We start from the raw sequence: 25,414 nt of genomic DNA, 5'->3' as shown, positions 1-25,414 counted from the left end.
ACCGTGCGGTACTATATCACGCAAAGTACCGTGGCACGCTTGTCCGCGGGGCCAAAGGGCAGGCAGACACACATCAAGGGTGCTCACTGCTCACTGGCCGTTTGGCCTGGACAAATTGGCGGCGCGCTTGCATGCATGGCCGATGTGCGGACACGGGGCTGCGCAGGCGCAGGGGGGAGTCCTCGATATGGCCGCAGTTCAGCCAGCAGGGGCCGGTCACGGTGGACGCGAGCGGCTGCACGAATGTCAGTGGGACGCGCTGGAGGCGCGTGCGAGATGTCGCCCCCGAGTCTGACGGGGAACCCTCAAGGGCTCGTGGCGTGCCTCAGGCCTTGCGTGCCTTGGCGATTAGCATCTGCGAACCGCTGCCTCGTTGTGTTTGCGGTGCTTCCGCGTCTGGCCTGCGTGCCTGTAGCTAGGCACCGAAGGCCTCCCCTTGGTATGCCGTGGCGGTTGTCTGCGCGAGGCTCCCGGCGGCACACGCGCCCAGAGCCTCAGGCCCACTAGACGCTGCCGCTGCAGTCCCACCAGGCTGCCGGATACGTAGGTGCCTGCGTAGAGAGCCAGAGCCGCAGACCGCATGCTGCGTACGGCAACGCACATTTGATGTCATCTGCAGCTTGACAGGCGTGGTTGGGTTGCTGGGAGGACGTGTGCGCATGTGGTCGGGCAGGAGGCCAGGATGCCTCGAGCGTTGGGCTGCCGCTGCCGGCAGCGTACTTGGGAGACGAGGTTATGTCACGGCCGTCTGCGGGAGCCTCTTGATCTTTTCGTTTTTCATCGCGCAATCCGTGGAGATTCCGTCGAGTCAGGGCGATTTGAGAGGGCCGGAGAGGTCGTGTATTCCTCGGAGGGGAGGCGCTGAGCCGTGCACTGAGGCACACACCTGAGCTGATCAGGAACAGGGTCCCAGTTCAGCACGGAACCCTATCACCCGCACGCTTTTGGCCCTCGTCGTTCTCACAGCCCGCCAGGCTGTCCCGAGCGTCGTCTCCAACACGGCCGACGTCCAAGGACAGAGTCTGTGGGAGCCGCCGCGGGTAGCTGCATGCAGCGGCGGACGTGGACAGCTTGGTCGCCGGACGTGGCCCTGGCGGACGTCGCGCATCGCATCCGAGGGAAGACAAGGCCCGCATCTGAGATTGGGCTGAGCGCATTTGCAAGAGACGCGTGTTGGCTGCGATTTGCCGGAGCCAGAGCCTGAGGGATTGATATGTAACGTCTGTCGACCATGGCCTCCATTTCGCTCTCCGCACTCGCCTCCCCCTGCATGTCCCTCCGCCTCCTCCGCCTCCTCCTCCTCCCCGCACGCTGCTAACCCCCGTCCAATGCCCGCACGCGACCCCCCAGATCCGCTCGACGCCGTCCTCCGTCCGCCGACCGACGAGAGCCCCGAGGACAAGGTGAAACGCCTCGCCCAGGAGGCAGAGGCCCGCAGGATCAGTACCGCCATAGACGAGGACATCAAACGCGAACGTGCACTCAGGAAGAAGAAGCATATCGTCAAGCTCCTGCTTCTCGGCCAGAGCGAGAGTGGTGCGTTGCTCTTTTCTCTACAGAACCCGTCGTCGCCCGCCAGGAGCCGGAAGCGACGCCACCACGCCGCTGTACCTGTCTCGAGGCCCTTTTCCTGTCTTACTTTTGCCGGCGACGAGTGCACGCCTCGACGGGTCCGTTCGTTCGCGCCCGAAGCTCACATCTTCACTTTGCACACAGGCAAATCCACGACACTCCGTCGTAAGTACATGTTTCATTGCGCATGTGAGCCTTCGGAATTCAAGGGAGCCGCCTCGGCCTTCCGTCCTGGCCCTGGGACTTGCACACACGCGCAATTTACCCAATTCTACCGACGCTTCAATCACTCCGGCAAGGACCGCCTGTGACATGGGCATCCGAGATAGGCCAGCTCACATTTCGTCATACGCGTGGAAAAATCACTGCAGGGCGAACTGCATTCAAACAGCTGCATGTCAGCCTCCCGCGGCGTATGTCTCGTGCGCTATCGCTATCAGCTACCCGTCCCGCATAGTAGCGCTCTCGCAGACCGGAATGCGGCGTCCTGCGTATGCTGCGTTCCGCCTGCAAGTGAACGTTACGGGCAGCGATACGCGACGGCGAGCCACTTCTTCTGCGTTTTACGCCGTCGCGTCGGCGCGGTCCTGTCTGCGAGGTCATGCAGTACACTGGTAGCCGCTCTGGCAAGAGATACGTGTTGACGCGTACGACCGACGATGTCGCCTCACTGGAGGCGCGATCGCGTTTCCGGCTAGAAGCCGGTGCTTACCAGCGTCACCCGATCACCTCTCTCGACTCTATGCGCACGCGTCTCACCTACTGCACAGACGCTGCTGCGCCTACGCGTCAGACACGCGTCAGGGCCGTCGTTTTCGGAGATCAAACGTTCAGGCATCTCCTTGGCAGTCTGCAACCGCTTTGCGCGGGGTTATCGGCATCATATTTCTCTCCTCTTGGCCCAGACACGTTTGGACTGCCCAGCGAGTCGAACGAATGCGGCCTTGTACGGGAAATGGGGCGGACTCCCTTGTGTTCCTTGGCTTACCTTCTCTTGCTCCTGTGACGTCGTTACTGACATTATCACCCAGAATTTCAGCGACTGTACACGCCCTCCGCTTTCCGCGAAGAACGCGTCCTATGGCGATCCGTCATCCAGCTCAACGTCGTCCGCTCTATCCGCCTTATCATCGACGCCATCTCTGACGTGCGGCGGCGCGAGCTGCCCGTGTCCTCGGCGTCCGAAGACTCAGACAACGAGTCCGACGAGCGGGCGCGGCTGCCGATGCACCTCGAGACGATCTGCATGCGCCTGCTGCCGCTGCGCCACATCGAGTCGCTGCTCGTCGCGAAGCTCGTGCCGCCGAACGAGGAGGAGGCGACGCACCTCGGCGTGTGCCACGGCAGCAGCGGCTGCGACGCGGGCGGCTGCACGCTGCACCGACACCACCACCACGAGATCTTCGTGCGCCCGGGCGCGACGTGGAAGGGGAGCATGATCGGCAAGGCGCGCTTCGGCCGGCCGCTCTCGGCGGGCACGACGGGCCAGGAGACGCAGGACGAGAGCCAGGTCGCGCTCCACCAGTGCAAGGACGACATGATCGCGCTGTGGAACGACCGCATGGTGCGGGACGTCCTGCGCACGCGCAAGATGCGGCTCGAAGAGTCGCCGGGGTTGTCAGTACTTTCGCTGTTCTCTCTCGCGCGCGCGACGTTGATCTGACGTGTATCATGCAGCTTTTTGAACGATCTTGACCGGCTGACGTCGTTGCATTATTGCCCGTCAGATGGTACGTCAGCGATTCTCTTCCTGATCCTCGCACCTTGCTGACGCCAGAGCAGATGACGTCTTCAAGGCAAGGCTCAAGACGATAGGCGTGTGTGAGTACAAGTTCGAGATGGAATCAGGGTTCGAGAGCGGGACCGAGTGGCGGATAATCGATGTCGGCGGTTCACGATCACAGGTTGGTCGCACCCATCTTTCTACAGTTCTACCGCTAACATAAACATCGACAGCGACGTAAGTGCCTGCGATGACTTGCATTTTGTGTCGCGAAGCTGACCCTACGTGATTGCCAGCGACTTGGGTACCTTTCTTTGACGATGGTGCGTCTTTCACGGTCCTTCACCTCTTGTCCGTTACTAATATTTGCCTTAGTTGATGGTTGGTGCTACCGCACAAGCTTGATGCGCGTTCGCTAACATGCCGTCACAGCTATAATCTTCCTTGCTCCGATATCAGCCTTTGACCAGACGCTTGTCGAGGACAAAAGCGTCAACCGACTAGTCCGTCTTCTCTCTCGCCCTTCCTGAGCCGCCGCTGACCTACCCACAGGAAGACTCTGTGCTTTTGTGGAAGGCCGTCTGCTCGAACAAGCTACTCGAAAAAGTTGAGTTGATCTTGTTCATGAACAAGTGCGACATCCTCGATACGAAGCTACGCTCGGGGATCCGCCTTGCGAAGTACCTGCGCAGCTTCGGCGATCGGCCAAACGACCTAGACAGTGCGCAAAAGTGTGAGTGCGGCGTACGGTGCTGATGGACGATCGCGCTGCTGAAGCTGCATGCTAGTTTTCCGCAGCAAGTTTAGCTTCATCCATCGCGAGCACTCGCCACAGCCGCGCAAGTTCCACGGCTACTTTACCTCCGTAACGGTGTGTCGTTTGATTTGTACTTGTCTGTTCTAGCTTATATTCGTGTAGGACACAACAACAACGAGCGGAATCTTGGCGAGTGGTGCGTATTTCACTTCGCCCTGCAACGACAGGTGGCTGACCTGTTGCACAGTGCGCGATATGGTGATGCGGGAACATCTCCGCAAGGCAAAGTTACTATCATAACTTGTATGCGCCTGCACAGGCGAAGCTTACACGCCGTCTGCTCGACTCAGTTACATCAACTGAACTGACCGAAAACGACACGGCGACCTTGCTCGCACCGCACGCAAAAATTGCTCGTGCGCCGCCACGCTGCCGCCACGCCCATGTCTTATACGCCGCCCTCATGCCCTGCCACGCCCGCATTCACCACTGTACATTGTTCACACTCCAACGCCTTTATGGCCGCACAACACCCACATGCTGTATCGCTCACTCGTCTCGTTTGCTTTTGGACACTCCCGTTGTCTATACTATACCCCTCCTAGGACACATACCACGCGCTAGTTGATTCGTCCAATTTTCGCGTTTTGTTTGATATCTTGGTTTTTAGTGCGGCAGTGTATTATAATTCCTTAGATGCGGATCAAGCCCTTGAATTTGAATGAAGTACACAATGAGTTTATGATATGCTGAAGGAATACCTGACACGGTATAGGTACCTAACACAGCATAGATGTTGAGACCTTTCAAGTTACATACGCAGCACGCATAGGAACCTCTAAGATTGTTCGAACGCTGCCAGGTATTTGTCCAGGTGCTTGCTCTTGCCCTGAGCGACTTCACCCGAGAGGTATACCACCCGAGTCCTAGGTTGCCCCAGGCTCAGCTTCTCTACCGCACTAACCGAGTCTTTGTCCAGACGGAGGACGGCCCACTTCACCGCTTCGACCGCAGGCAGACCCCCAATATCCCGCGCCCCTACCGCCTCGATGACGACCCAGTGTTCCCTCCAGGGATTCCCAACGCCAATAAGCGTGTACTCCACATCTGGCAGGACGATCCCCAGTCTGACGGTGATGTCGACTCGGACGGGCTCGTGCTGGCCGTCGAAATGGAGTTCAATCGCCTGGCGGTCCGTGCTGCGCCTGTCGCGGGAATCTACGCCTTGGATGCGACAAGGGCCCACGGCGTAGCCGGCGTGGTAGTACTCCCCCGGTCGTGGTGTTCCGAGCTGACTTTCCGAGTCCAGCAGGAGCAAATCCTCCCCGTCGTCGCCGGGATGCGCGCTCCAAGGGTCATTAGTGGAGAACTTCTCCCAGGAGACCCATAGGCTGAAAGGCGTGTCGGACGACTGCAAGAGGAAGATGAGGGTGCGCGGTCTTGGGTGCATGTGCTTGATGAGCAAGACCCAAGCGTTCTCCAGATCTTGGCCAGAGTACTCCTCCTTCACCTCGTATATCGGGAAGGTCTCGCACTTGAGCAGGTATCCAAGGCCCGCAATCTTGTCGAGCTCCTTGGAGGCGTAGCGATCCCTCATGTCCTCAACCAAGAGGATGCGCTCGTTCGTGTCCGTAAGGCTGCGTAGGACGGCTTCCACTCGCGTGAAGAACCCCTTGCCGCCAGCGAGCGGTTCGCCTGTAAGGCCTCCGGGTAGCCAAGTGGAAACGCACTCCTGCATCGTCCATGCGCGGCTGAACCAGTGGCGAGGAGACTGAACGGTGGCGCTGGAGGTCTTCAGGGCCAGCCCAAGCCCGTTGAAGTAGATGATACACGGCCTGTACGGCGACTCGTGGTAGATGTACCCGATAGTCGGCACATCCAGCTTCCACTCCTCCTTCCTCGCCGCCTCTGACTCCGGATTGTCTGACCACTGACGCAAGCAGAGAACGTCGAGCCAGACGTATTCCGCACCCATGTTCAGGAGTTCCGCTCGGAGGTGGTCGAGACTGGTGCCACGCGGGATGGGGACGGGCCACAGCATCCTATTGATACTTGTCCACACCTGTTGGATCTCCGTTCCGTCGACCCAGCTGTGCGAGATGGACCAAATATTGGATGGAATGGATCTGAGATCATCGCTCGTGCGCGGTAGACAGTGGAAAGGAAGGACCCTGTTGCTTCGAAGGTCCCATACTCGCCGAGGGGGAACCCTATAGTTGTTGATGTAGGAATTCTGCAGAGTCCGACCTCGGAGATTCTCTAGATCGCGTTCGAGTCGACCCATTACATTCAAGAGTTCGCGAAAATCCTGAGACCAGTGGGGGCGAAGAATGCCATATACTTCTCCCAAATCGCGTGATGTGTGCAGGAAGTGGACGAGGCAATCTTTGAGGCCAGGCATTGTCAGCGTATGATGTGTCTCCATAGCTTCGTTCAAATGATCGAGTAGTTCTTCCACGCCCAAAGTCTTACACGAAATGTCGGCCCAATCGTTCGTGACAACCCCATTACCGACATGAATACGCTGCATAGGGATGTCGGACGGCATCAGGGTGAAGCGTCGTCCTGGGCCAGACGACTTGAAGAGATCCCGTTCGGATGCAGCCGTTAATGCAGTAGTGGCTAACTTGACTTGGCCCCAAAGCATGAGACGATTCCTGGCGGCGATCTGGTCCACGGGGTGCCCTTCACCCGATGTGATGCGCTGCTCGACGGATGGAGGAATGGGGGTATTCTTGCCGTATGCCTTGGTCAGGGCCCACGGGGCGTCTTCACATAATGAGCTGACATAAGTCCCCTCCAGCTGAAAACGTCTCTTCTTCGCCTAAATAACAACATGAGTATCTGCTTCAACGAGAGCGTGGATCCGTCACCGACCTCCGCCTTGCGTGCTCGATCAAAACCCTAGTTCAAGCAAGGGCGTGTCATTTGACAGGTTATTTGACACGCAAGCGTCCGCGACTTACCCACATGTAGTGACCTTTATACTTGGTTCGTGCCAAACTCTTCTCGGAGTTGAGATAGATTACTGAAGTTCTCGGACGACCGGATACCAGCGCCTCTAGCCTGTCGCCCTCTTCCTTTCGAGTGCGAACCACGCCCCACTTGATTACCTCGGCCATCGGTACGCCTTCTACGTCCCGCTCGCCGACTACCTCCAGGACAACCCAATGTTCCTTCCACCTCTGACCGACACCTAGCAGGACATAGGGTACTTCGGGCATAATCACTCCATGCATCCCGCAAATCCTGGCTGAGACAGCTGGTGTTTGGCTGTGGAAGTGGAGTTGAACGTCTTGCGTACCATCACTGCTCGCGTCGCACAAATCCTGCGAGATGACACAGGGCCCAACGGCATGTCCCTTCTGGTAGTACTCTCCAGGGCAGGATACATAGAGCTGAGATGGATGGGAAAGCTGCAAAGTCTCCTCGTCGAAGGGGAATGCACTCGGGAGCGTCGGCCCAGAGCCGTACTCTTCCCAGGTGGCCCAGAGACCGAAAGGCTCGTGCGATTCGTATTGGAGGAAGATGGATGTGCGGGCGGCTGGAGGCATGTGCTTAATATATATGGACCAGGTGACTTCGGCCGTAGTATTGTGGCTAGGGTCTTCGGTGAGCGCGGGCAGGGTGGGACACCCAAGGATATATGCAAGGCAAGCGATCCTGTCGAGTTCGGTGGAGCAGAAGCGGGATTTGAGGTCCTCTATGAGAGCGGCTTGTTCTCTCGGCCGATATGCGCTCCTGAGAACGCTCTTCAGCCGAGCAAACAGCAAACCGGCGATCGAAGGATCGAGGCCTGCGATTAGCCCACCAGGCAACCAGCTTTCCGTAGACTCCTGCAGGGTCCATGCTCTGTTCAGCCAGTGGTAACGGGATGCAAGGGCGATATGCGATATATCGAGAGGTAATCCAAGGCCGTTGAAATAGGTGATGCACGGCCTTGGATTGGATCGAAAAATGTATCCAATAGAAGGAACGTCGATCCGCCATTCGTCGGGTACGTATCTTTCGTCCTCCCCACTTCCAGCTATCGACGTGAGGCAGAGAATGTCAAGCCAGACGTACTGGGCCCCCATGTTCAACAGCTCGATGCGAACATGCCCTAGAGTTGCCGCTAGAGGCATTACGACCGGAGATTCACGCCCATTGATGTTCGTCCAGATGTTCGTTCGTGCGGTTATGTTCACCCAGCTATGTGAGACGAGCCAGACCTCAGGTGGGATAGTGCCGGCATCGCGGGCTTGAGGTGTACGTGGTAGAGTATGGAATGGCAGGACCCGATTGCTGTACAAATCCCATACGCGTCGAGGAGGTATCTTCGAAGTTTGTATGCATGCTCCTCGTATAGCCTCGTTTCGCAGGCTCTCCAGCTCATCCTTGCGCGCAGCCATCTGAAGCAGTACTTGAAGGAAATCATCGGCGCCCCACCAGGGACGTAGGGTTCCATATACCACGCCGAAGTCGCGTGATGTTCTGAGCACGTGTTCCAGGCAGCCCTGGACGCCTGGGTCGCTAAGCGTGTAGTTCGTCCCCAGCACGTCGTTGAGCTGGCAAAGGACCTCGTCAAGGGACATGTTGGCGCATGGGACATCTGCCAAAGCGTCCGGGATAGCGCCGGGGCCTATATGAATATGCTGGAGAGGGACGGGAGAGCGAGTGGGGGGTAGGAGGGTGAAGCAGCGGCCTGAGCCTGAGGAGCTGAAGAGAACTTCCTCAGGGACGACGCCAGATTCAGCGAGCTTGACTGCGCCCCATACATTCATGCGATTCCGCTCCTGGAGAGTGGGAGAGTCCTCTGCTACGACGGTCCTCTGCTGAACGAATCTTGGTAATACGATCCTTCCGCCGTTGCCTATTTCCCAAGGGGCATTTTCACACCAAAGTTCGGCAGGCAGGCCATTCAGCTGAAAGCATCTGCGTCCCTTCTTCGAGATCTCAGGAACTGAAGCCTAAATCATCGTCGTCTGAGTCTGCGTATGAGACTATGTTCCTTTGAGTGTGCTCACCTGGTTGCTGTCTTCCTGCTCAGCCTGGTCGACGAGCTACGCCATCAATCATCGTCAGCATCGGCGCGTATCATCTTCCACCCTTGACTCACGCTTTCGGAGACCATGGAGGCGCTAAATATCTGGGGCGGTAACTCATCTGTGCGGGTGCTTGCATTGTTTTCTCCTTCTCGATAATGCTAGTAATGTCGTGCTTGTCAGGATGACGCTCGTGTGCTGAGTCTGCGACGTCAAAACGTACAACTGAACTAGAGTCTGTCCAAGGGCAGCTTTCGTCACGCGTTATGGAATGGCTCCCTTGTTGCGCCTTCTGCTGTCATCAGTGGTGAACTGGACATAAGCGAGATTGAGACGCACTGCGCTCTTGCTGCTAGTATCAAACAGTGCTATATCGTCCTCTGATCTTCGCCGCCACTGGGCACGGATATACATGTAGGTCTTGGAGCAAATAGATGTATGTTACCTGTAAACTAAGTATAGAGACCCACTCACGGTAGTCGCGGCAGCCGCTAGCACTGCCAGGGTAACAAGCCTTGACATGCCGTATGGGGGACGCCTGCAGGATACAATGTGAAAAGTGATAAGTCATCGTGTATCTGCGATAGATGCGGCGATTTGACGTACGAGAACAATTTATCGCGAGAGGAGCACAAGTCAAGGAGGAATAAAGTGGGGAAAGGGAGGCAGTGTCGCAACGGGGCCTCGACGAGAGTGGGAGCCCTTTGGCGGCTCGCGCGAGTGAAACCCAAAGCTCTTGCTCAACGTGAGATTGTTAACGCCTTCGGTCCGCAGTAGCAACCCTAAGCATGGAATCAGTGGGGCAACAAACGGTAAGACGGGCGATGGACAGACCGCCCGTATCCTAGGACACGAGGGTCAAGAATGGAAAACTTCATTAGACGCACGCCTTGGGAAGCATGTATTGCAATCCCGTTCGTAGGAGAATGAGAAGAAATGGGGTGTACAAGCCGGTCTAGGAGGTGCACGTACGCTAGCCACTGCCGGCATTGCAAGACGATGGGGAGCTCTGGATGAGGCACTCGTACAGTGCACGGAGACCTAGTATTAGATGACATATGATTAGCCGTAAATACCGAAATATGCGATGCTCCGGGAGAATAGTGATGAACCAAAACAAGAACGCAGATCGCTGCCCGCAGTTACAAGAAACGGTTCGTCTCTGGGAGAATCCCTCTGACCATACGCATCATGACGATGTTAGATGTCATACTCGACCACTACAGGATGGCATTTAGCACAACAGTCACAGTCATGAGCGAGTAGCCCACTCACCCCATTGCCGACGAGCACCTGTGCCCGTTCGCCAATCATCATGTCTACTGCCTGCGCCACCTCCTTTTGCTCCGCATTGATCGTCATGTCCCTGCTACTCGCAATCTTGTCCCACCCGCCCATGTCTCTAAGCGCCGCTTTGAGCTCATTCACCCAATCCGGCTTGCCGTTCGTCATGATGTACACATCCTTCAGGCCTTTTGATGTTGGATGCTGTCTGATTTCGTCTACACGCTTGACAATCTGCTCGATGGTCGGGTAGCAGCGCTTCAAGTACAGAGCCATGTTCTCTTCGGTCGTCTCGCCCCAACCACCGCCCTCGGGTTTCACCCACTGGTCCGGGAAAGATGGGAAGGAATTGAAGCCCATCCATGCCGAAGACCAGCGGGCAAGATGCTGGCAGTGATCAACAAAGTCGCCTCGGCGTAAGTGCAGAGCGAGAAGGCCAGGAATAGGCTGGTAGGGATCGGAGCATCGTGCAAGTGGTTGTGGCTGTAGAGCATCCTTGGTGGATTCGCCAGGAGCTGCTGAGCAAGGGAAGTAGGGCTCCTGTATCGGGATCGTCGTGAATAGATCCCGATTGACGTCAAAGGCGGAGTGAATGAGTGGGGAGTAGCCGTAGAGCTTTACAATGGGCGATTCCGAGAGAACCGGCCAGATATCCAGGAGACGCCCTTTTTGGCCGTACAAGCTAGAGGATGGAGTCAGCGTAGGTTCACAAATTGTCAACAGTTCTAGCACATACTACATGTCGAAAATACGCTCGGTATATCCGTCAATCGCTAGGCACGGCTCGTCAATCTTGCTGAGATGATCTGCCCACGTCTCTAAAATCGTGAGGGCAGTTGGCTCAGATTCGGAGTAGAGCTTCTTGACATCGTAGGTCGAGACCATGACAGGCTCGGGGCAGATTTTGTGCCAATATTCTCGTTGAATAGCCCGCAGTTTTGTGTCATTTTCAAAGAATGGTCCGCCATTAAGTGGACCTACGAGCCGTGCCAGCATCAGAACAAACCACAAGGAGAGAGTGAACAGACTTACTTGAAATTAGAGCCGACAGAGGGATCTGTGAGGGTATCAGCTTCCCATTGTAATCCGTGTATTCTGAACCATCCCGATTCCACGTATAGTTGTCAAAGACGAAGCTGAACAAGATTATGTATCAGCACCAAGTAGGCGCGGTTCAAGATGTCGGGACGTACGCTCTACCTGTGCGATATGCCAGTTGAGCATTAAAGACCAAATCTTGCATATAGTTGCCCCATCCGAGGCCTAGTTTTCCGATGTCAGCATGCATAATTGCTCTCGACGCATCGCACGAAGCGAACGGACTCGCAGGCCGGGACTGGGCACGCGACCATGCAGGTGGTGAGAAAACGTCCAGTGCTCACCGTGTACATGGTTCTCTACCCATAAGTACTTTTTGCCATTCGCAAAAGGATCGGCGACATGGTGCTGTGGCAGGGCAAGCTCTGCCCGGTGGTACTTGCCAAACAGCGGTGGATTTGGCCATTCATCCCAATGACTCTCCGCTTTCGGCTTTTCTACGTTCTCCTCTTTGTGCTGTTCCGCCTTCTGCTTCGTCTCTTGGTGCCTCATCTGCCCCTGCTGCCTCTGCTCTGCAAGCACCCGCTGCTCCTCGAGGTACTGACGTTCCCTCCAGACGCGCACGCCGTACACACACGCAACGAATATGCACACGAACAGCACGAGCATGCGTTTTGTGGGCCGTCGTTTCGTCCAGCGGTTCAGCGGCCGAGGGCTAAGGATACCCCATTCGGTGTCCGCGGGGTCGTACATGGCGGGCTTCGCCAAGCGGTCGCGGCCATGACGGTGCCTGCCGCTCTTCTCGAACATTGCGGGGATGCAACGACGGTCTCACCAAGAGCTTGCGACCAGAGAGCACGCCGTTCAGTAGCGAGAGAGGAACAGCGGGCGCGACGGTAAAAGATATCTGGGAGAACAAGCAAAAAGGTGGCAAGTTCAACAGGCTTGCAGCCAATCCGAATACTCAAATCTTGATGCGCGTTGCAATGCGCCTGATGCGCCATTTGATGCGCACGCAGCATCCCGAAGATGGCGTCACGAGCTCAATATCTCAGTCATAGCCGTACATGATTAATCCTACACGGAAAATATACTAGAGGTATACTAGAACATCGAGCGTCCATTTGTATGGTTTTGAATTTGCCCGATAATAGCTTGCGCTTTGGAGAAGTGAAGGTAGCAGCTCATAACCGGCATCACCTCCATTTACCAGCCCAGTCGTCATGTCGACCCCACCGCAACAGTGGAAGTTTGCTCAGAAGTCCCACCCAAGGCAGTGTCGGCGTGCGCACCACCGACGAGGTTCTCGCGCCTCGTCCTCGGGACCAACGTCCCCGTCTCAGCTACCCTCGCGCCCCTCTCCAGGCTAGCCATCCGGCTCCTCGTCCGCACCGGGCTGCCGAGCCCGCTGCCGTCGCCTGTCCAGGGCACGCGGTCTGCGCTCGGACGACGCGCGAGGTACATCGACGCGCGCGGGCTGAGCGACGGCCGGCGCGGGGACGTCGTGCTGAACGAGTCTGCGAGAGCGCCGCTTGACACGTCTCGCTCGTGCCGCTGCTGCTGCGCCGCACGGGGGATCGCCACGGGTTCCGTGATGGTGTCCAGCGTCAGCGAGCGCACGGGGCTGCCTATCGATGGTGGCTCGCCGAACGATGACGCCACGGAGGGCGGCGGCACGGACGGGTAGGTCAACTCCATGGCGCGCGGCACGAGTGTGGCGGGTCTGCCGGTGAACGAGCCGAGCGAGCCGGGTGTTGTAGCACTCGTAGCGCTGCTTTGTCCCGCTGTCGGGGAGAACATGGGAAGAGACGACAAGGATGCGGAAGAAGAGGACGGGGGTGTCGTCGACGGACTGATCGTTGCATGTGACGGACGGTGTACTTGCGAGGGCAGTCGAGGGATTGGGACCCTTGCGGAATGTATGACAGGGGACTGAGGAGTATAATTAGGAGAGGCCCAAGACGATATCGAAGGTCGGCGGTGCAGGGGTTGTGACAAAGGGTCCACAGTGGAGGGCGCGAGTCCTATGAGATCATCGACCGGCAGTCCAGCCTAAGAGCAAGGTCAGCACATTCACTAGCTGGCGAGTGACAGCCAAAGCAGAGCCCGCTGTCGTAGGACCGCATACACAGAGCGGGAGCACGGCACGAGACGCACCTTCCGCCGATGTTCGATGAGCTCCTCCCTATAAATCTCATTCAACCTCGTCAACCGGATGTAATCCCTCTCTGTCTCAATGAGCCTATTCCTGAGCTGTTCGTTCTCCCTCCGCATGGCATCCAGCACCATCTCCGTCGACGGCTGGAGTGGGTCCGCAGCGAGGGCGGCCGGCATGCGGGTCTCGACAGGGGACAACGTCCCGCTCCCGTTCACGGCCTGCTGCTGCGCGAGTCGCAGCGCCGAGATCTCGCGCGAGAGCCGGTTCACATGGCTCTCCGACTCAGCCTCGAGTGCGTTCTCGAGCTCAATCTTTTCCTCCCTGAGCTACGGTGGGTCAGTGGCGGGCGGGACACATGCGCGCTCTCGCGAGGCGTAACGTGCAGCACGGACCTTCTCAAGCTTGCGCGAGAGGACGTTGATGATGCGCTCCTCCTCAGCCTCGTAGGCATTGATGAGCGATTCCTTACTGCTTGTGCTCGCGGAGGACAGGCGGCGTAATGGCGGAGAGGCAGACATGGTCGTTCGGGATGAAAGGAACTCGGTCCTGCGCGCCCGACCCCTACGTAACGGCATACTCGGATCTCGCGCTAGATCTCGGGGTCTCCTCAAACAGATCCCATTGCACGGACTACAAAGCAGTGTAGCTGAAAGCAAAGGGGAACGGAGAAGAAAGGCTAGGGACCACTCGGGAACAACAATAGCATTACAGAGGGCGGGGTGGAATACGGTGTCTACCTACTGATTACTGACCAGAAGAACGGGAAAAAGAGGAAGGGAAGAGGTGGTCGGTTCGGGGCTTCAAAAGTCGTATCCTTCCACCTTGAATACTTTTCCGTAGTGCAAGAAGCTCTGCATGATCTTCAAGACCGCTTCGGGGAGGCTCATACTGAGCAGTGTGTATTCGATCTTGGCATGCCCGTGGATCTGCCCGAGCTTGAACAGGCAGCGTGCGATCTGCGTAGGGTACTAGCGGAAACGCGCCATCAGCTATCGCTCAGACGAACTTTCTGTCTGGGAACACCCACCGTCATCTCTGTGTAATCGCCGTACTGATAGGCAGCGACCCGGATGCCGACCTGCAGGGTGCGGAGGATATCGCCTTCTTCTGCGTACATGTCCAAGAGCTTCAACCACGGCTTGGCAGAGTACCGATTGCCATCCAGGCAGCGCTGATACGCCTCCTTCGCCTCCTCTTTGTGATGAAGACGCACGCCGAGGTCGCCGAGAATCTCCCACTCCATGCCCGTCTTGCGGTAAGCGACGTGCTGCGTTTTGAAGTGTGCCACCTCCGCACGGAAGATGGTCCACACCCGCAGGTCCTGCGATGCGTTCAGGCCACGAGCGCAGCCGAGCGCAAAGTCCTACTCACCTCGTACAGAACCATGAACAGGTTGTCGAGCCAGCGCTCGCAGAGGCGCTTATTGCTGAAGCTGAACGCTTCCGACGGCGTCGCGCCCGCCACAGCCTTCGCGTCATCCTGGGATCCTTCGCCCGCCGCAGCCTGCACCGGCCGCTCGAGGGCCTCCGCCTCGCCCTGCCCAACCTGCGTCACGCCGTTCGTGTGCTCTGCGTCTGACGCCTTCGTGCGGCTGCTTTCGGTCGAGAGCCGGATCGTCGGGATGCCATTCGTGGTGTCATCCGCGTCCGCTGCGTCCGCCACGGCGCCGCCATTGGACCCCGAGTCCTTCGGGGATTGGGCCGGCGTGCCGTTCGTCGAGCGCACGCCGCGTGTCGACGCGTTGTCGTCGGCGTCCTTCGTCGCGCTGTCCGGCACCACCGAACCCTCGTCGTGCACGGCCGTGGAAGACGTGCTGGGCTGTCCCTCCGAGTGCGCCTTCTGCTGGCGGTATTCTTCCTCCATGACGAAGACGAGGCTTCGCGTCTTGAGCAGCTCGTCCCAGCCGATCTTGGACACGAGCCGGGTGAGCAGCGCGTAGGCTCTAGCCCAGGTGCCTCGCAGACCAGGTGCGGGTAGGCGGAGCAGCGCAGGATCGGCCTACTTCAGACGTTATTCACAAGAAGAGCTCCAGGTACCTTGTGTATTTACCTCGTCATCTTCGGTCTTTACCCGCTCCGGAAGGATGTCGACGATTTGACCTTTAGGTGGGAGATGTACTCGGGCAGCAGGAAGATTACGATGGGCATCTCGGCCGTTGTACGTGAACATAGGACACGAATTTAACGTTAACAAAGCCTATTTCTATCTTGAGTGTGCCGTAAGATGCGTTGTCTGGCGCACATACCGAATCGTACATCGTAAGGTCGATGTAAATCTCGGTGAGCTTCTCCCACGTAACGAACTCGCTCGGTGCGCAGTTGACGGCTTGTCGAGCTAATTTGAGCGCCCATTCATAGTTGCCCTTTGATCTGAGAAAGTCGCACTGCACATGGAGTAAAGTATATGACTGCGGTGTCTGCCGCATTGCAGCGGACATGATTTGCACCGCTTTGACTTCCTCGTCTAGAACAGTGTAAATTAGCGATAAGCCAAGACGGGCAGAAGAGCAGGATGCGCACTCATCCCGATATAGGCCTTGGCTAGCAACGACGATACGTCAGGCTCCCTCGCACTCAGCTTCTCGAAGAGGTTTGCTGCATGCTGGAACCTGCCGCTGTCTCCAAAGTGTTTCATGACTGCGTTCGTGAGGTGATTCGAGACGACAGTAGCGACCTGTACCTCGGGGTCCGATCCGACTTGCCAGCCCTTCTGGAACAGAGACTCGGCGGCTTGCAGAAAGCGTAGTTCGCTCTCAGGTGTCGTTATTGGGTCAAGTTTGCGATACGCTTCGAGCCAGTAGGCGGGGTCGTCGGAGTAGAGGACAGCACGGAGTAATGCAGACAGATAAGTCTCTTGCCAGATCTCTGGGGTCGCTTCGTGTCTGTATATACACGTTAATCGAGACAAACTCGCACCAGTCCTTGGCAAGTGCAACGCACCTTTCGCCTCGCAAGTCGACGACATACGCGTGCACTCCTCCGGGAATTTTCACGTCAACTCGGACATCGACTCTTGAGAAGGCATTGAAGCAGCTGGAGCAGCCGTGTTATGACGTGCCATCACAGTAGATGTTCATAGTACGCGCACCAGTAGCACCCGTTGCGAACCTTCCACCCACTGCCCTTGGTGAACCAACCCGCGTCATCCTCGATAGCATACGTCAAAGAGTTGATGTAGGCTGCTAGCGACGCAGAGGAAGACGCGTCCACGCCGGAGACGTAGTGATATGACCCGAGCTGTTCGGCTTGTTTATGAGCTTTGCGTCAAGTATAACTGAAAGTCGACGAACGTCGCGGTGCCCACTGCGCCCTGCGCTCTTCACGACATGTACGAGATCCGGAGGACCAAGTTCTCTGAATGTGGCTGGTGTGCGGCGGAAGGTCAGCTCGCCAAGGGTCCCGAGTATCTCTCGCGCTCGAAATGCGTATAACACGTACAGAGGGCCTCCGTTCGCGCGGTCACCGCCTCTCCCAGATCGACCTGCGGTATATACACTCAGCGATAGTTCACGTCTGGAGACGATGAGGCAGACCTCGAATATTTCTGGTACGTCTTTGAAAGACGCATCGGCCATGCTCAGCGGTCGCTGTGCGAGAGTTATGCGGGACCCCGAACTTGGGATCGCGGTGCCGTTGTACCGCCAGCTTGCACGTGGTTGATCGCGGGGCCTCGAGTGTGACCGCTGACACCGCAGTTCGTTTCGTCACCGGCGAGCCTGTCTAGAACCGCACCGAACTTTATTACGTCTTAGACGAGGCATGGTCATCGACGATCCCCCTCGGCCCGTCCTATAAAGGCCTATCGCTGTCGCCTTTGCCTGTTCACCTTTTGCCCACCATGATCCAGGAGCGGGACGAGTCAGGCAGCCTTCGCGCTGTCTACAACGTACACGAGGCTGATGATCACAAAATTCCGAGGGAAGTAGTGGTGAGCCCGCTCATCTCTCTAGCAGACCTTCTTCACGCGAACGCTGCTCAAACAGAGCATAAGATCTGTCGGAGGAAGCAGCTCTATCATCCATGGATTTACTAGGGTCCTGCAAGGCATGTTCTTGCCCGCTGGTTACCCAGCAAGCGTGTCTGGAGGTACGATTGCTCCTAATTACGTATAGCGAAGATTGCAAGCTGACTGGCCTCTAGACTACACTCGGTAGGTTGCATTTTCTTTCGCTTGTGACTCGTCTGTGCCTCCCGTGGAACACAGGCAAAGTATTCTCGGATTTACACCGGCTTTACTGTGGTCGCTTTGACATTGAAGGGCCCTCAGACGGGGAGGTGTCGCCCTCCGTCGGACTACCCTCGATCTACTTTCTGCGGGGCGCAACGCCTACGACGCTTGGATTCCGCGTGGTCTCTGGACGCGACCCCGAGCTGTCTGTGCGGCACGCGATTTCCTCCGGTGGCGCCTGTCGATCGAGGTGATTTCTACCTCGCGCAGGCCCGCCTGGTCCAGTCCCCTCCCCAGAACATGCGCTAACGGCATTCCTATGACGGGCTGGCGCATGTCTCTGCCTGCCGTTAATACTCGTTCCTCCGTTCACAGTTGGATGGGCCCTTGTTTGCCGATTATGATCTCTGTCTCCGGCGAACGATATCGGCGTATAGCATTATGGTGCCCAAACGTTCAGAAGTTTGCGTGCATAATCTTATCTTCGTGGTCCGGATCGCAAGCGGGCGGAATGCACGCGTGAACGCCGACATATGCTTGTTTTAGGTTTTCAAGGTCGCTGAATTCCCACATCTTGTCTTGCATGTTACCTTGACCTGTATCTTCGTGGGATATCTCCCATTCTTGATCTCTCGCCTGACTCATGATGCACGGATCTACTCCATTCACCAGTGCCCTGCTGACTTCTGCTCGTCCCGCAGATACCAGGTTCTAAACGCTCTGCAAGGCTTCTTCAGCTCATTGGGTGGACTAGTTGCGGCAAGAGCTGTGCTTGAAGGTGACTCAATCTATACGGCTGGTTATACTCTCTCTCTAATGCCTCATTATCGCAGGTCATGGTGTTGGTTCCGCGGATGCATCCGCAACAAACGCTCTTCTGCTCACTATATTGCAGGACATCTTCAGCCGTGTTACGGGTGAGTCTTTCTCTATGTCCGACCCAGTGTCTCTGCTAGTGTTGCTGGGAAGCGGAAGAAGAGGTCTCTAGAATGTTGAGTTTATGCAGGAGACCCGCAGCGTTCGATATTTTACGCTAAGATAGCATTGCCTCATGGGTGCCCTCCGCCATTCAGCGACGCCAGTAGAGCCCCGGCCTGGTTGACGGAGTTTGCTTACGATCTAATCTCTACAGCGATATTGTCTGGCTACTACCTCGGGACCGCGCTATTCCCAGAAGCGAAGACCTACCGTTTCCTAGCGGACATATGGAACGACATTCCGCTTGTGCTTGACACGCTATCCCCATTACTCTCACATGTTTCACTAGACTTCGTGTGGCTTGCATTCCCTCCGTTCCTCCTGCCGACTCTGGTTCACCGGCCGGGACCGTGGCGTGGCATTGCGCTCTGCTTCAGCGGCATTTTCCGTTCGATGTGCGCCGTTGCGGCAGCCGGGTCCAAGGCAGCTCTAACTCTGCACTTTTCCCAACCCGACCACGGGGCCGCCTCAGGCGATATCAGTGACCTCAGTGCGAAGGACGGCAGCAAAGAAACCGTCCTAGCGCTCGTTGGAATGCTGGTAAGTACCCTTCAGCGTCTCACGAGGGTGTTGCCGCTCAACTTGTTATTAGTGCGGGTCCATCATCATGCCTCTTATCCAGACCCAAACGCAGACGTGCGGTCTGCTCGCGGTCATCATCGTCTTCCACATCTACATCAACTACTACGCCGTGCGCTCCGTCGTCTTTAAGTCCTACAACCGCCAGCGGACATGTATCCTCTGGAGCGCTTTCCGCAGGAGCGAGGGCGAGCACCGTTGTCTCGTACCACGGGAAGTCGCACGGCACGAACACCTCTTCCACAACCCCTCGACACTCTTCGACACTGACCTGTCCACAGGCGCGCGCCGCGTCATCGGCCACTGCGACATGGGCTCGCCGCTGGCGTCCATCCTGCCATGCTCGCCCGATGCGCGGAAAGGCCTCTTAGCTCGCCGGCACCAATGTCCTCGCTGGGCCGGCGCGGCCGAGAGCACGCTCGTCGGGAGCCTGCTGCAGGCGTTCGTGGACGAGAAGTACGTGCTCTGGTTCGACCCACACGCCGACCCGGCGGCCGCGGCCGCGCACCTCCGCGTCGTCCTCAAGACGGGCCACACCCCGCGCGACCAGATGAAGGCCTGGGCGCACGCGTTCGAGCTCGCGAGCTGCCGCGCGCAGGAGGAGCGCCGCGCGGTCACTGACGTCGCGGGGTTGCTCGAGGAGGTGTGCAGGGCCAAGGCCGTCGTGGACGGCCAGTTCGAGGCCTTCGTCGTGCACACACGCAAGGCTGGCTGGGACGTGGACGCGGCTGCGGGCGGGTTCGTCACGGGTATGCCTGCGGTCATCGAAGTGTCAGCAGATGAGGTGGAGGAGGATAGGAAGAAGCGGTAGAGTTCTCGATACATTGTGGATATTTTTGTGGATATGGTAGACGTTGGCTTACGATCATTAGATTCATTTCATGTCCTACAGGTAAATATACTATACATTGCTCAACACGTTATGACTGCTCCGCTATCCTGCCTGCCACGTCTCCTTCATGTGCTGCGGCGGATCGAATGGTACAAACCGTAACGCATAATGCACCTGTAATTTCAGTCCCAAACTTGTTGTAACGCTTCGTGAACTGTTGGGTAAAGGCCAAGAGAAGGCTTCGCTCCGCTACGCGACTCATATTCTCCCGGCAGCTGTTATTGAGCTTGCTCTAACTCTCCGCAGGTCGAGAAGGTATTGTACGCGCGAATCTAATCAGCTATCTAATCGTGGCACCGGTTGGTGTGGCGCTTGGCGCGGCTGTAGGCCCCTTGAGATGCAACAGTATGCCGGCCCTTCCAAAAAAGGCGTTCCGACCCCCTCTGCCGACGCGCTTCCGATCGCAACAGACTATGTAAAGCAAGGAGCCTTTATAAAACAGGGGGCCATCATAGTGCCACTCTCTCAGCTCGCTCAGCTCGCTCAAGGTGCTCAGCATACTTCCCCAGTCAACTAGTACTCTCTTGGCACAATGTCTGAACCCCTCACAAGCGAGTTCTTTTTACGTTTTATTGGTCTTCTTCTATACTGACCCATTCACATCCTTTTCTAGGGGATGATACCTTCGAGCGTCATGTCCACTCAGCAGCGTTCGACAAGGAGTGCGCGGCGGCGGCGGCCGTGTACTCCAGGTGGATTGGCAATGGCCCCCCATCCGACGACAGCGATGTAGACTACTCCTCCGAACGCAGCAACCTCTGGGAGACGGACTCCTCCTCCGGCGTTCCTTCAGTCGACTCCTCTCCCTACGATGTCTCTAAGCTCGAGGCCCACCTTTACTATCTCGGTATCCGGGGTCCCAGACGCTGGGGTCCCAAGTTGATCTTCCGGACATCCAAGGATATCTTCCCGGTGCCCTCGGGGCCAGAACCATATTGTCGCCCCATGCGACTTCTGCCAGTCTACGAGCACCACAAACTTGGTAAAGACAATTTGTGGGCTACTATTCGGTCTAAGGTTCGTGACCTTCTCGAAGCGCAGCAATCCGCGGACTGACATTCGTTCCAAGGTTGTTGAACTCCTTGACCAGCAAAACATCCAGCATTCGTCTGTCGACCTTGTTCGTTTCAGCTGGGTAGAGGAGAACAAGGATGACAAGGATGACAATGACGACGGTGACGAGGATAGCGAGGACAACAAAGTTGACGAGGACATCAAGGATGTTGACATCAAGATCGCCCCGTACGGGACAGTTGTTACCACTCCCGTAACAATTTGGGTGGGAGTTTTGCCCGATACTCTCACTGGCGAGAAGGCATTCCACTCCTCCAATGACATTCTCGATCTCCTCAAGGAGCATGACATTTTTGACATTGATGTTGCATACCGTGAGTCGGTGGCCAGGGGCTTCAGTGGTCTCGAACTGTTCGCACCTGTCTCGGATCTTGATCCCCTCAAGGCTGTTATCGATCCCGTAACTACTGCACTTGGCCTGCCTATTGCTGGCTTGAAGACGCTCAAGAGCCAGGGAACAATGGGCTTCTACTTTAGAGCAGGTAAAGTTCTTTATGCCGTCATGGCCCGCCACGTTCTGTTCCCTGAAGATGAAGGCAACTTTCCATACTCCTATGTCGGTATGTTCATTTCCCTGAGAACATGAGCGCAATTTTGACTATGCCTACAAAGCCGGACCTCAGAAGAAGGTCGTCCTCATGGGTACCAAAGCTTTTACCAACTTCCTCATATCCATCCAGGGCCATATCGGTCTCCTGAACAACATGATTACTGTTTTAGAGAAGCGGGCTGCGGTGTTAACGGCAAGGTCCCAAGGCAGTGGCCCTAATGCTGAGCAGGCGGCACGCGAACTGGTGGAAACTCAACACGAGCTGAGCGAGACACCGACGGCGATCAAGGAGCTGAAGAAGTTCTTCGTGAAGGTGAAGAAACAGTGGACAAACCCGAGGGACCGGGTCATTGGACATGTTGTCTGGGCACCTCCCGTCGGTGTCTCTGCCACTCATGGTTATACAAAGGATGTCTGCGTCATCAAGCTCGACGAGAAGAAGTTCTTGCAGAATTTCAGAGGGAACGTACTCGACTTAGGTGCGCGCCGATCCGTCTAATTAAAGGCGTCTATTCTAACTGTTCATATCTCAGGCCCCGAGATCGACGCCAGCAAGTTCGTCGGCCTGATGTACCCTCGCATCGGTGCACCGTCCGATTTTGATTATCCAGACGAACGTCTCCTCGAGCTCCGAGGCATTCTCTCTGCCGAAGAGATGTGCATACCCGACAACAAAGACCGCGAAGGCGCTCCCATGCGATACGTTATCAAACGCAGCCTCACCACACTCACCACGATCGGTTGTTTGAATGGATTTGAGTCTCATGTCCGCCGCTATTTCGTCCTGGGCAGCCGCGATTCGGTGGAAGCAGCAATCTACTCCTATGACAACGATTCCGGTCCGTTCTCCAGAGGTGGGGACTCTGGGTCCATCATCGTCGATGCCCTCGGCAAGTTTGTTGCCCTCCTCACTGGTGGCACCGGTCTAAGCTATTCCTCCGACATCACGTTCGGTTCGCCGATGTACTGGCTCTGGGAGATCATCGAGGCCCAGTTCCCCGGTGCCAACCTCTACTTCGAAGACGACGATAACTAGGTCTGTCTCTTCCTTTTACCCCATCCTCTTGCACTTGTAACTGACAATTATAATGTTAAGGCCTTGGCGAGACGTCTCGCATCGTTTGTTCCTGCGACTGCCCCCTCTCCCCTGTCCCCACGCTACTTGTCATTCTGCGGCTCGTTCTCGTCCCTTGGCGCTTCGTTATCTATTGGTTGGCTATTGGCGCAGATAGGGCCCTCGAATATTCCCTAGGTAGACTGGTCCGGGCCGAAGTACCCCATATCCGGGTAGGAAGACAATCACCCTCTCTGGCCTCGGATGTATATGGTAATTTTAACCCACCACATGATATTCAAACTAAAGCTGCCAAGTTTGGTGACAGTTTGGACCGAACATAGGCGTGTATCTGGGTAGTAGGACTGGCTTTGGGCCGTTTTGGGTCGAAATGTCTGGATGAATCGATAGCCCCGAGGGCCTCTCGCTTCGCCAAACTTCAAGCGTTAAGTGTGCCATGACCGGCCGCACACTGTATGTTCGTTTCACGATACGCATTGACGACGCGATGGGCACGAAAATGGTGTCGAAAGCACGGTCATCCAGGCGCAGGTAGGTGGTGGACGCGTGTCTGTCGCGTCTTGCACTCGCTGACGCGCTTCGCAGATTGAATAGGTTGTCAACTTCATATTTTACGTACGACCTCGAGATTTGGAAAGACCTCCTGGTCCCGACGGGCGCGCTCGAGCAGAGTCTGCTCGACAATTTGCCTTACTCCGGCCAGCTTACCTGTCCGAGGAAGGCGCGAGGAGACGTCCATGGACAGCGGCTTTGCGGCGCCGACATGTTAGGTCAAGATCGCGACGATCCAGGTGCCCGCCAAGGACGACCAGCATGCGCCTCTAAGGCCCCGCGTAGATATTCACTTGTTGTGGCTGATGCAAGCGGTTTGCTGCAGAGATACCGCCAGGGTGGAAGTTTCCCGCCGGTTAATGCGCAAATCTATTTTGGCGCGACGAAGCGCGACTATTCAAGATCGGCTACGCGTTCTTTACGCAGGAGGTGTTTAGCAAGCATAGTGTGGCTATAAATGAGTGCGACGCGAATCGCTGGCTTTTTTCTCTCATGCGGACGAGATTGCCCTCGGCCTTGAGGAGCGGATCTGGCATCGTTGCCACTAAAGTCGGCCGGTAAGCCGATGATCTCCGTACGTACGGGATGTTGTGGCTGATGCCTTCTTTATAGATATCGCGTCCGCGTCTTAGTTACTTGCCAGTCGTACAACGACTTGAGTCTCCATTGCACGCAATTCAGCTGAGAGAGAAAAGAACAATACTACTCAACGTCTCGTCTCAGCTTGGGAAGGAAGACACCGTAGTAGTAACATTTGTGCGAGAATCGGTTGACCGGTATACCTACACATAGCGCGAACCGAGGGCGCGAATGGCGTCCACGGCACTTGGAAGCCCGAGGTCAAAGTCTACTTTGTTGCAGACAGAAGTGGAAAGGCGGAAGGAGGCATTCAGAAGCGTGTGACGGGTAGCAGCAGCGCGAAAGAAAGAGGGCCTCGCGGGCTACAGACTAGGCCCGGACACAGTACTGCCATGCACGACAACTTGGCACCCTGAGCTAGTCCCAGATCGGCCGCAGTGCACTTGATGGGAGACGTCCGGAGGCCCTGCATACGCGTTCGATGCACTGGCCGGCCGAGGGCCGCACACCGTTCGGCTCGAGAAGGCACGCTCAAATCTAATCGATCTAATCAGCTATCTAATCGTGACAAGCGGGAGTAATCTCGGACCATGCCCGCCTTTCTGCGCGGCTCGTCATTCTCCGCTGACGATCCCCTGTGTCCTCCTCCCAGTGCCCTTTCTCAGCTAGCGCTATAGCGCTGCCTCGCGTTTGCAAGGGCGCTGGCCTTCACAACTGAATATGCCGCTCGTGAGTTGCTATCTCCCGGGTGCTCTGTCAGAACCACGCCCATTGGAAGTTGAACATGCCCCCATATCGATCTAACTCGAACAGAGCCAACAGGCCACTGTCGGGTATGTCATTGGCGGTGCAGTGCCAGGCGTGCACTTCAAGCACTTGGACGAGTAGCGTAGGCCGGGGATCTCAATGAGGTGCGCAACCGATATGATCTTCTGCGAGCCCCGCTCACCAAGCCGCCGTCACCCAGAGCACGCCTCTTCGTCGCGGAATGTCAATGCCAAGGTATCCTGGACGGCAGGAACGAGATCTTTCGTGAAAGCGCACTCCGGCGTCTCGTGGCGTCTCTGGCGACGTACACACCCGCGAGCTAAAGCGTAAGCACGTAGCGAATTCTCAAGCACGTCGTGAAACTCATTGATTGGTTGAAATCCTCTCCCTTTCCGTCACCGCGACTTTGTCATGCATGATGCAACCCACTCTCCTCCGCTGCCGGTCTCCGTGTACCCTCAGGCCGTTTCCCATGATGCAATTCGGCATGGGCGTTGCAATCGTCAATGACGGGACGGTCTTCGAGACGGCGTATGGGAGCGGGATAATCAAGACCGATCGTCAAGGATACGCCCGCGATGATACGGTCTGTCTCGACAATGTCAACAAGGTTGCTATGCTAGCTTGAGGACAGGCGTGGTGTG

At 56.7% G+C, this 25,414-nt stretch overlaps 6 protein-coding genes across 6 annotated transcripts; 3 read left to right on the top strand and 3 right to left on the bottom strand.

Moving 5' to 3' along the window:
• Nucleotides 1-1,303: 1,303 nt before the first annotated feature.
• PHACADRAFT_253566 (uncharacterized protein) lies at nt 1,304-7,568 on the top strand. Its single transcript, XM_007394229.1, has 16 exons — nt 1,304-1,536; nt 1,717-1,737; nt 2,604-3,189; nt 3,250-3,302; nt 3,355-3,476; nt 3,523-3,526; nt 3,592-3,618; nt 3,671-3,676; nt 3,728-3,798; nt 3,848-4,028; nt 4,084-4,166; nt 4,215-4,248; nt 4,300-4,764; nt 4,834-6,876; nt 6,930-6,956; nt 7,019-7,568. The coding sequence occupies exons 1-13, from the start codon at nt 1,329-1,331 to the stop codon at nt 4,350-4,352; spliced, it is 1,449 nt and encodes a 482-aa protein (XP_007394291.1). The 5' UTR covers nt 1,304-1,328; the 3' UTR covers nt 4,353-4,764; nt 4,834-6,876; nt 6,930-6,956; nt 7,019-7,568.
• A 2,574-nt stretch (nt 7,569-10,142) lies between these two features.
• On the bottom strand, nt 10,143-12,292 carry PHACADRAFT_253563 (uncharacterized protein). The gene is made up of 6 exons (XM_007394228.1): nt 11,743-12,292; nt 11,554-11,623; nt 11,393-11,496; nt 11,097-11,337; nt 10,352-11,042; nt 10,143-10,296 (listed from the first exon to the last, which is right to left on the bottom strand). The coding sequence occupies exons 1-6, from the start codon at nt 12,206-12,208 to the stop codon at nt 10,219-10,221; spliced, it is 1,650 nt and encodes a 549-aa protein (XP_007394290.1). The 5' UTR covers nt 12,209-12,292; the 3' UTR covers nt 10,143-10,218.
• A 327-nt stretch (nt 12,293-12,619) lies between these two features.
• Nucleotides 12,620-14,074, bottom strand: PHACADRAFT_194053 (uncharacterized protein; the record flags this gene model as incomplete). The annotated part of the gene is made up of 3 exons (XM_007394227.1): nt 12,620-13,450; nt 13,556-13,882; nt 13,949-14,074. 3 exons carry the CDS (start codon nt 14,072-14,074, stop codon nt 12,620-12,622), a joined length of 1,284 nt encoding a protein of 427 aa, XP_007394289.1.
• Nucleotides 14,075-14,157: 83 nt separating this feature from the next.
• PHACADRAFT_253561 (uncharacterized protein) lies at nt 14,158-17,142 on the bottom strand. The gene is made up of 11 exons (XM_007394226.1): nt 17,089-17,142; nt 16,994-17,036; nt 16,846-16,919; nt 16,644-16,792; nt 16,496-16,588; nt 16,076-16,437; nt 15,802-16,019; nt 15,606-15,752; nt 14,928-15,554; nt 14,584-14,877; nt 14,158-14,524 (listed from the first exon to the last, which is right to left on the bottom strand). Exons 1-11 carry the CDS (start codon nt 17,128-17,130, stop codon nt 14,357-14,359), a joined length of 2,217 nt encoding a protein of 738 aa, XP_007394288.1. The 5' UTR covers nt 17,131-17,142; the 3' UTR covers nt 14,158-14,356.
• A 263-nt stretch (nt 17,143-17,405) lies between these two features.
• Nucleotides 17,406-20,204, top strand: PHACADRAFT_253558 (uncharacterized protein). Its single transcript, XM_007394225.1, has 7 exons — nt 17,406-17,483; nt 17,539-17,641; nt 17,696-17,705; nt 18,425-18,501; nt 18,557-18,640; nt 18,856-19,241; nt 19,294-20,204. Exons 2-7 carry the CDS (start codon nt 17,602-17,604, stop codon nt 20,089-20,091), a joined length of 1,395 nt encoding a protein of 464 aa, XP_007394287.1. The 5' UTR covers nt 17,406-17,483; nt 17,539-17,601; the 3' UTR covers nt 20,092-20,204.
• A 320-nt stretch (nt 20,205-20,524) lies between these two features.
• Nucleotides 20,525-23,417, top strand: PHACADRAFT_118113 (uncharacterized protein). The gene is made up of 6 exons (XM_007394224.1): nt 20,525-20,723; nt 20,786-21,189; nt 21,242-21,806; nt 21,859-22,275; nt 22,330-22,832; nt 22,893-23,417. The coding sequence occupies exons 1-5, from the start codon at nt 20,705-20,707 to the stop codon at nt 22,830-22,832; spliced, it is 1,908 nt and encodes a 635-aa protein (XP_007394286.1). The 5' UTR covers nt 20,525-20,704; the 3' UTR covers nt 22,893-23,417.
• Nucleotides 23,418-25,414: the final 1,997 nt, after the last annotated feature.

The sequence above is a fragment of the Phanerochaete carnosa genome (assembly GCF_000300595.1).
Source record: "Phanerochaete carnosa HHB-10118-sp unplaced genomic scaffold PHACAscaffold_4, whole genome shotgun sequence".
Classification (NCBI taxonomy): Eukaryota; Fungi; Basidiomycota; class Agaricomycetes; order Polyporales; family Phanerochaetaceae; genus Phanerochaete; species Phanerochaete carnosa.
Note: the sequence above shows the minus strand (reverse complement) of the source record. Positions and strands in the feature narration are given on the sequence as shown.

What these genes read in the sequence shown, in the direction of transcription:
- PHACADRAFT_253566 (XM_007394229.1), top strand. Translation starts at nt 1,329, where the DNA reads ATGCCCGCACGCGACCCCCCAGATCCGCTCGACGCCGTCCTCCGTCCG. An exon ending in GCATTATTGCCCGTCAGATG is followed by an intron (nt 3,303 to 3,354) that starts GTACGTCAGCGA and finishes ACGCCAGAGCAG; the next exon opens with ATGACGTCTTCAAGGCAAGG. An exon ending in GAGCGGAATCTTGGCGAGTG is followed by an intron (nt 4,249 to 4,299) that starts GTGCGTATTTCA and finishes CCTGTTGCACAG; the next exon opens with TGCGCGATATGGTGATGCGG.
- PHACADRAFT_253563 (XM_007394228.1), bottom strand. Translation starts at nt 12,208, where the DNA reads ATGTTCGAGAAGAGCGGCAGGCACCGTCATGGCCGCGACCGCTTGGCG. An exon ending in TCTGTCGGCTCTAATTTCAA is followed by an intron (nt 11,338 to 11,392) that starts GTAAGTCTGTTC and finishes CACGGCTCGTAG; the next exon opens with GTCCACTTAATGGCGGACCA. An exon ending in GAGCGTATTTTCGACATGTA is followed by an intron (nt 11,043 to 11,096) that starts GTATGTGCTAGA and finishes TCCATCCTCTAG; the next exon opens with CTTGTACGGCCAAAAAGGGC.
- PHACADRAFT_253561 (XM_007394226.1), bottom strand. Translation starts at nt 17,130, where the DNA reads ATGGCCGATGCGTCTTTCAAAGACGTACCAGAAATATTCGAG. An exon ending in TAAAGACCGAAGATGACGAG is followed by an intron (nt 15,555 to 15,605) that starts GTAAATACACAA and finishes CGTCTGAAGTAG; the next exon opens with GCCGATCCTGCGCTGCTCCG. An exon ending in GCGATTACACAGAGATGACG is followed by an intron (nt 14,525 to 14,583) that starts GTGGGTGTTCCC and finishes CGTTTCCGCTAG; the next exon opens with TACCCTACGCAGATCGCACG.
- PHACADRAFT_253558 (XM_007394225.1), top strand. Translation starts at nt 17,602, where the DNA reads ATGTTCTTGCCCGCTGGTTACCCAGCAAGCGTGTCTGGAG. An exon ending in GGCAAGAGCTGTGCTTGAAG is followed by an intron (nt 18,502 to 18,556) that starts GTGACTCAATCT and finishes TCATTATCGCAG; the next exon opens with GTCATGGTGTTGGTTCCGCG. An exon ending in CATCTTCAGCCGTGTTACGG is followed by an intron (nt 18,641 to 18,855) that starts GTGAGTCTTTCT and finishes TAATCTCTACAG; the next exon opens with CGATATTGTCTGGCTACTAC.
- PHACADRAFT_118113 (XM_007394224.1), top strand. An exon ending in CTTTCCATACTCCTATGTCG is followed by an intron (nt 21,807 to 21,858) that starts GTATGTTCATTT and finishes ATGCCTACAAAG; the next exon opens with CCGGACCTCAGAAGAAGGTC. An exon ending in AGGGAACGTACTCGACTTAG is followed by an intron (nt 22,276 to 22,329) that starts GTGCGCGCCGAT and finishes TTCATATCTCAG; the next exon opens with GCCCCGAGATCGACGCCAGC.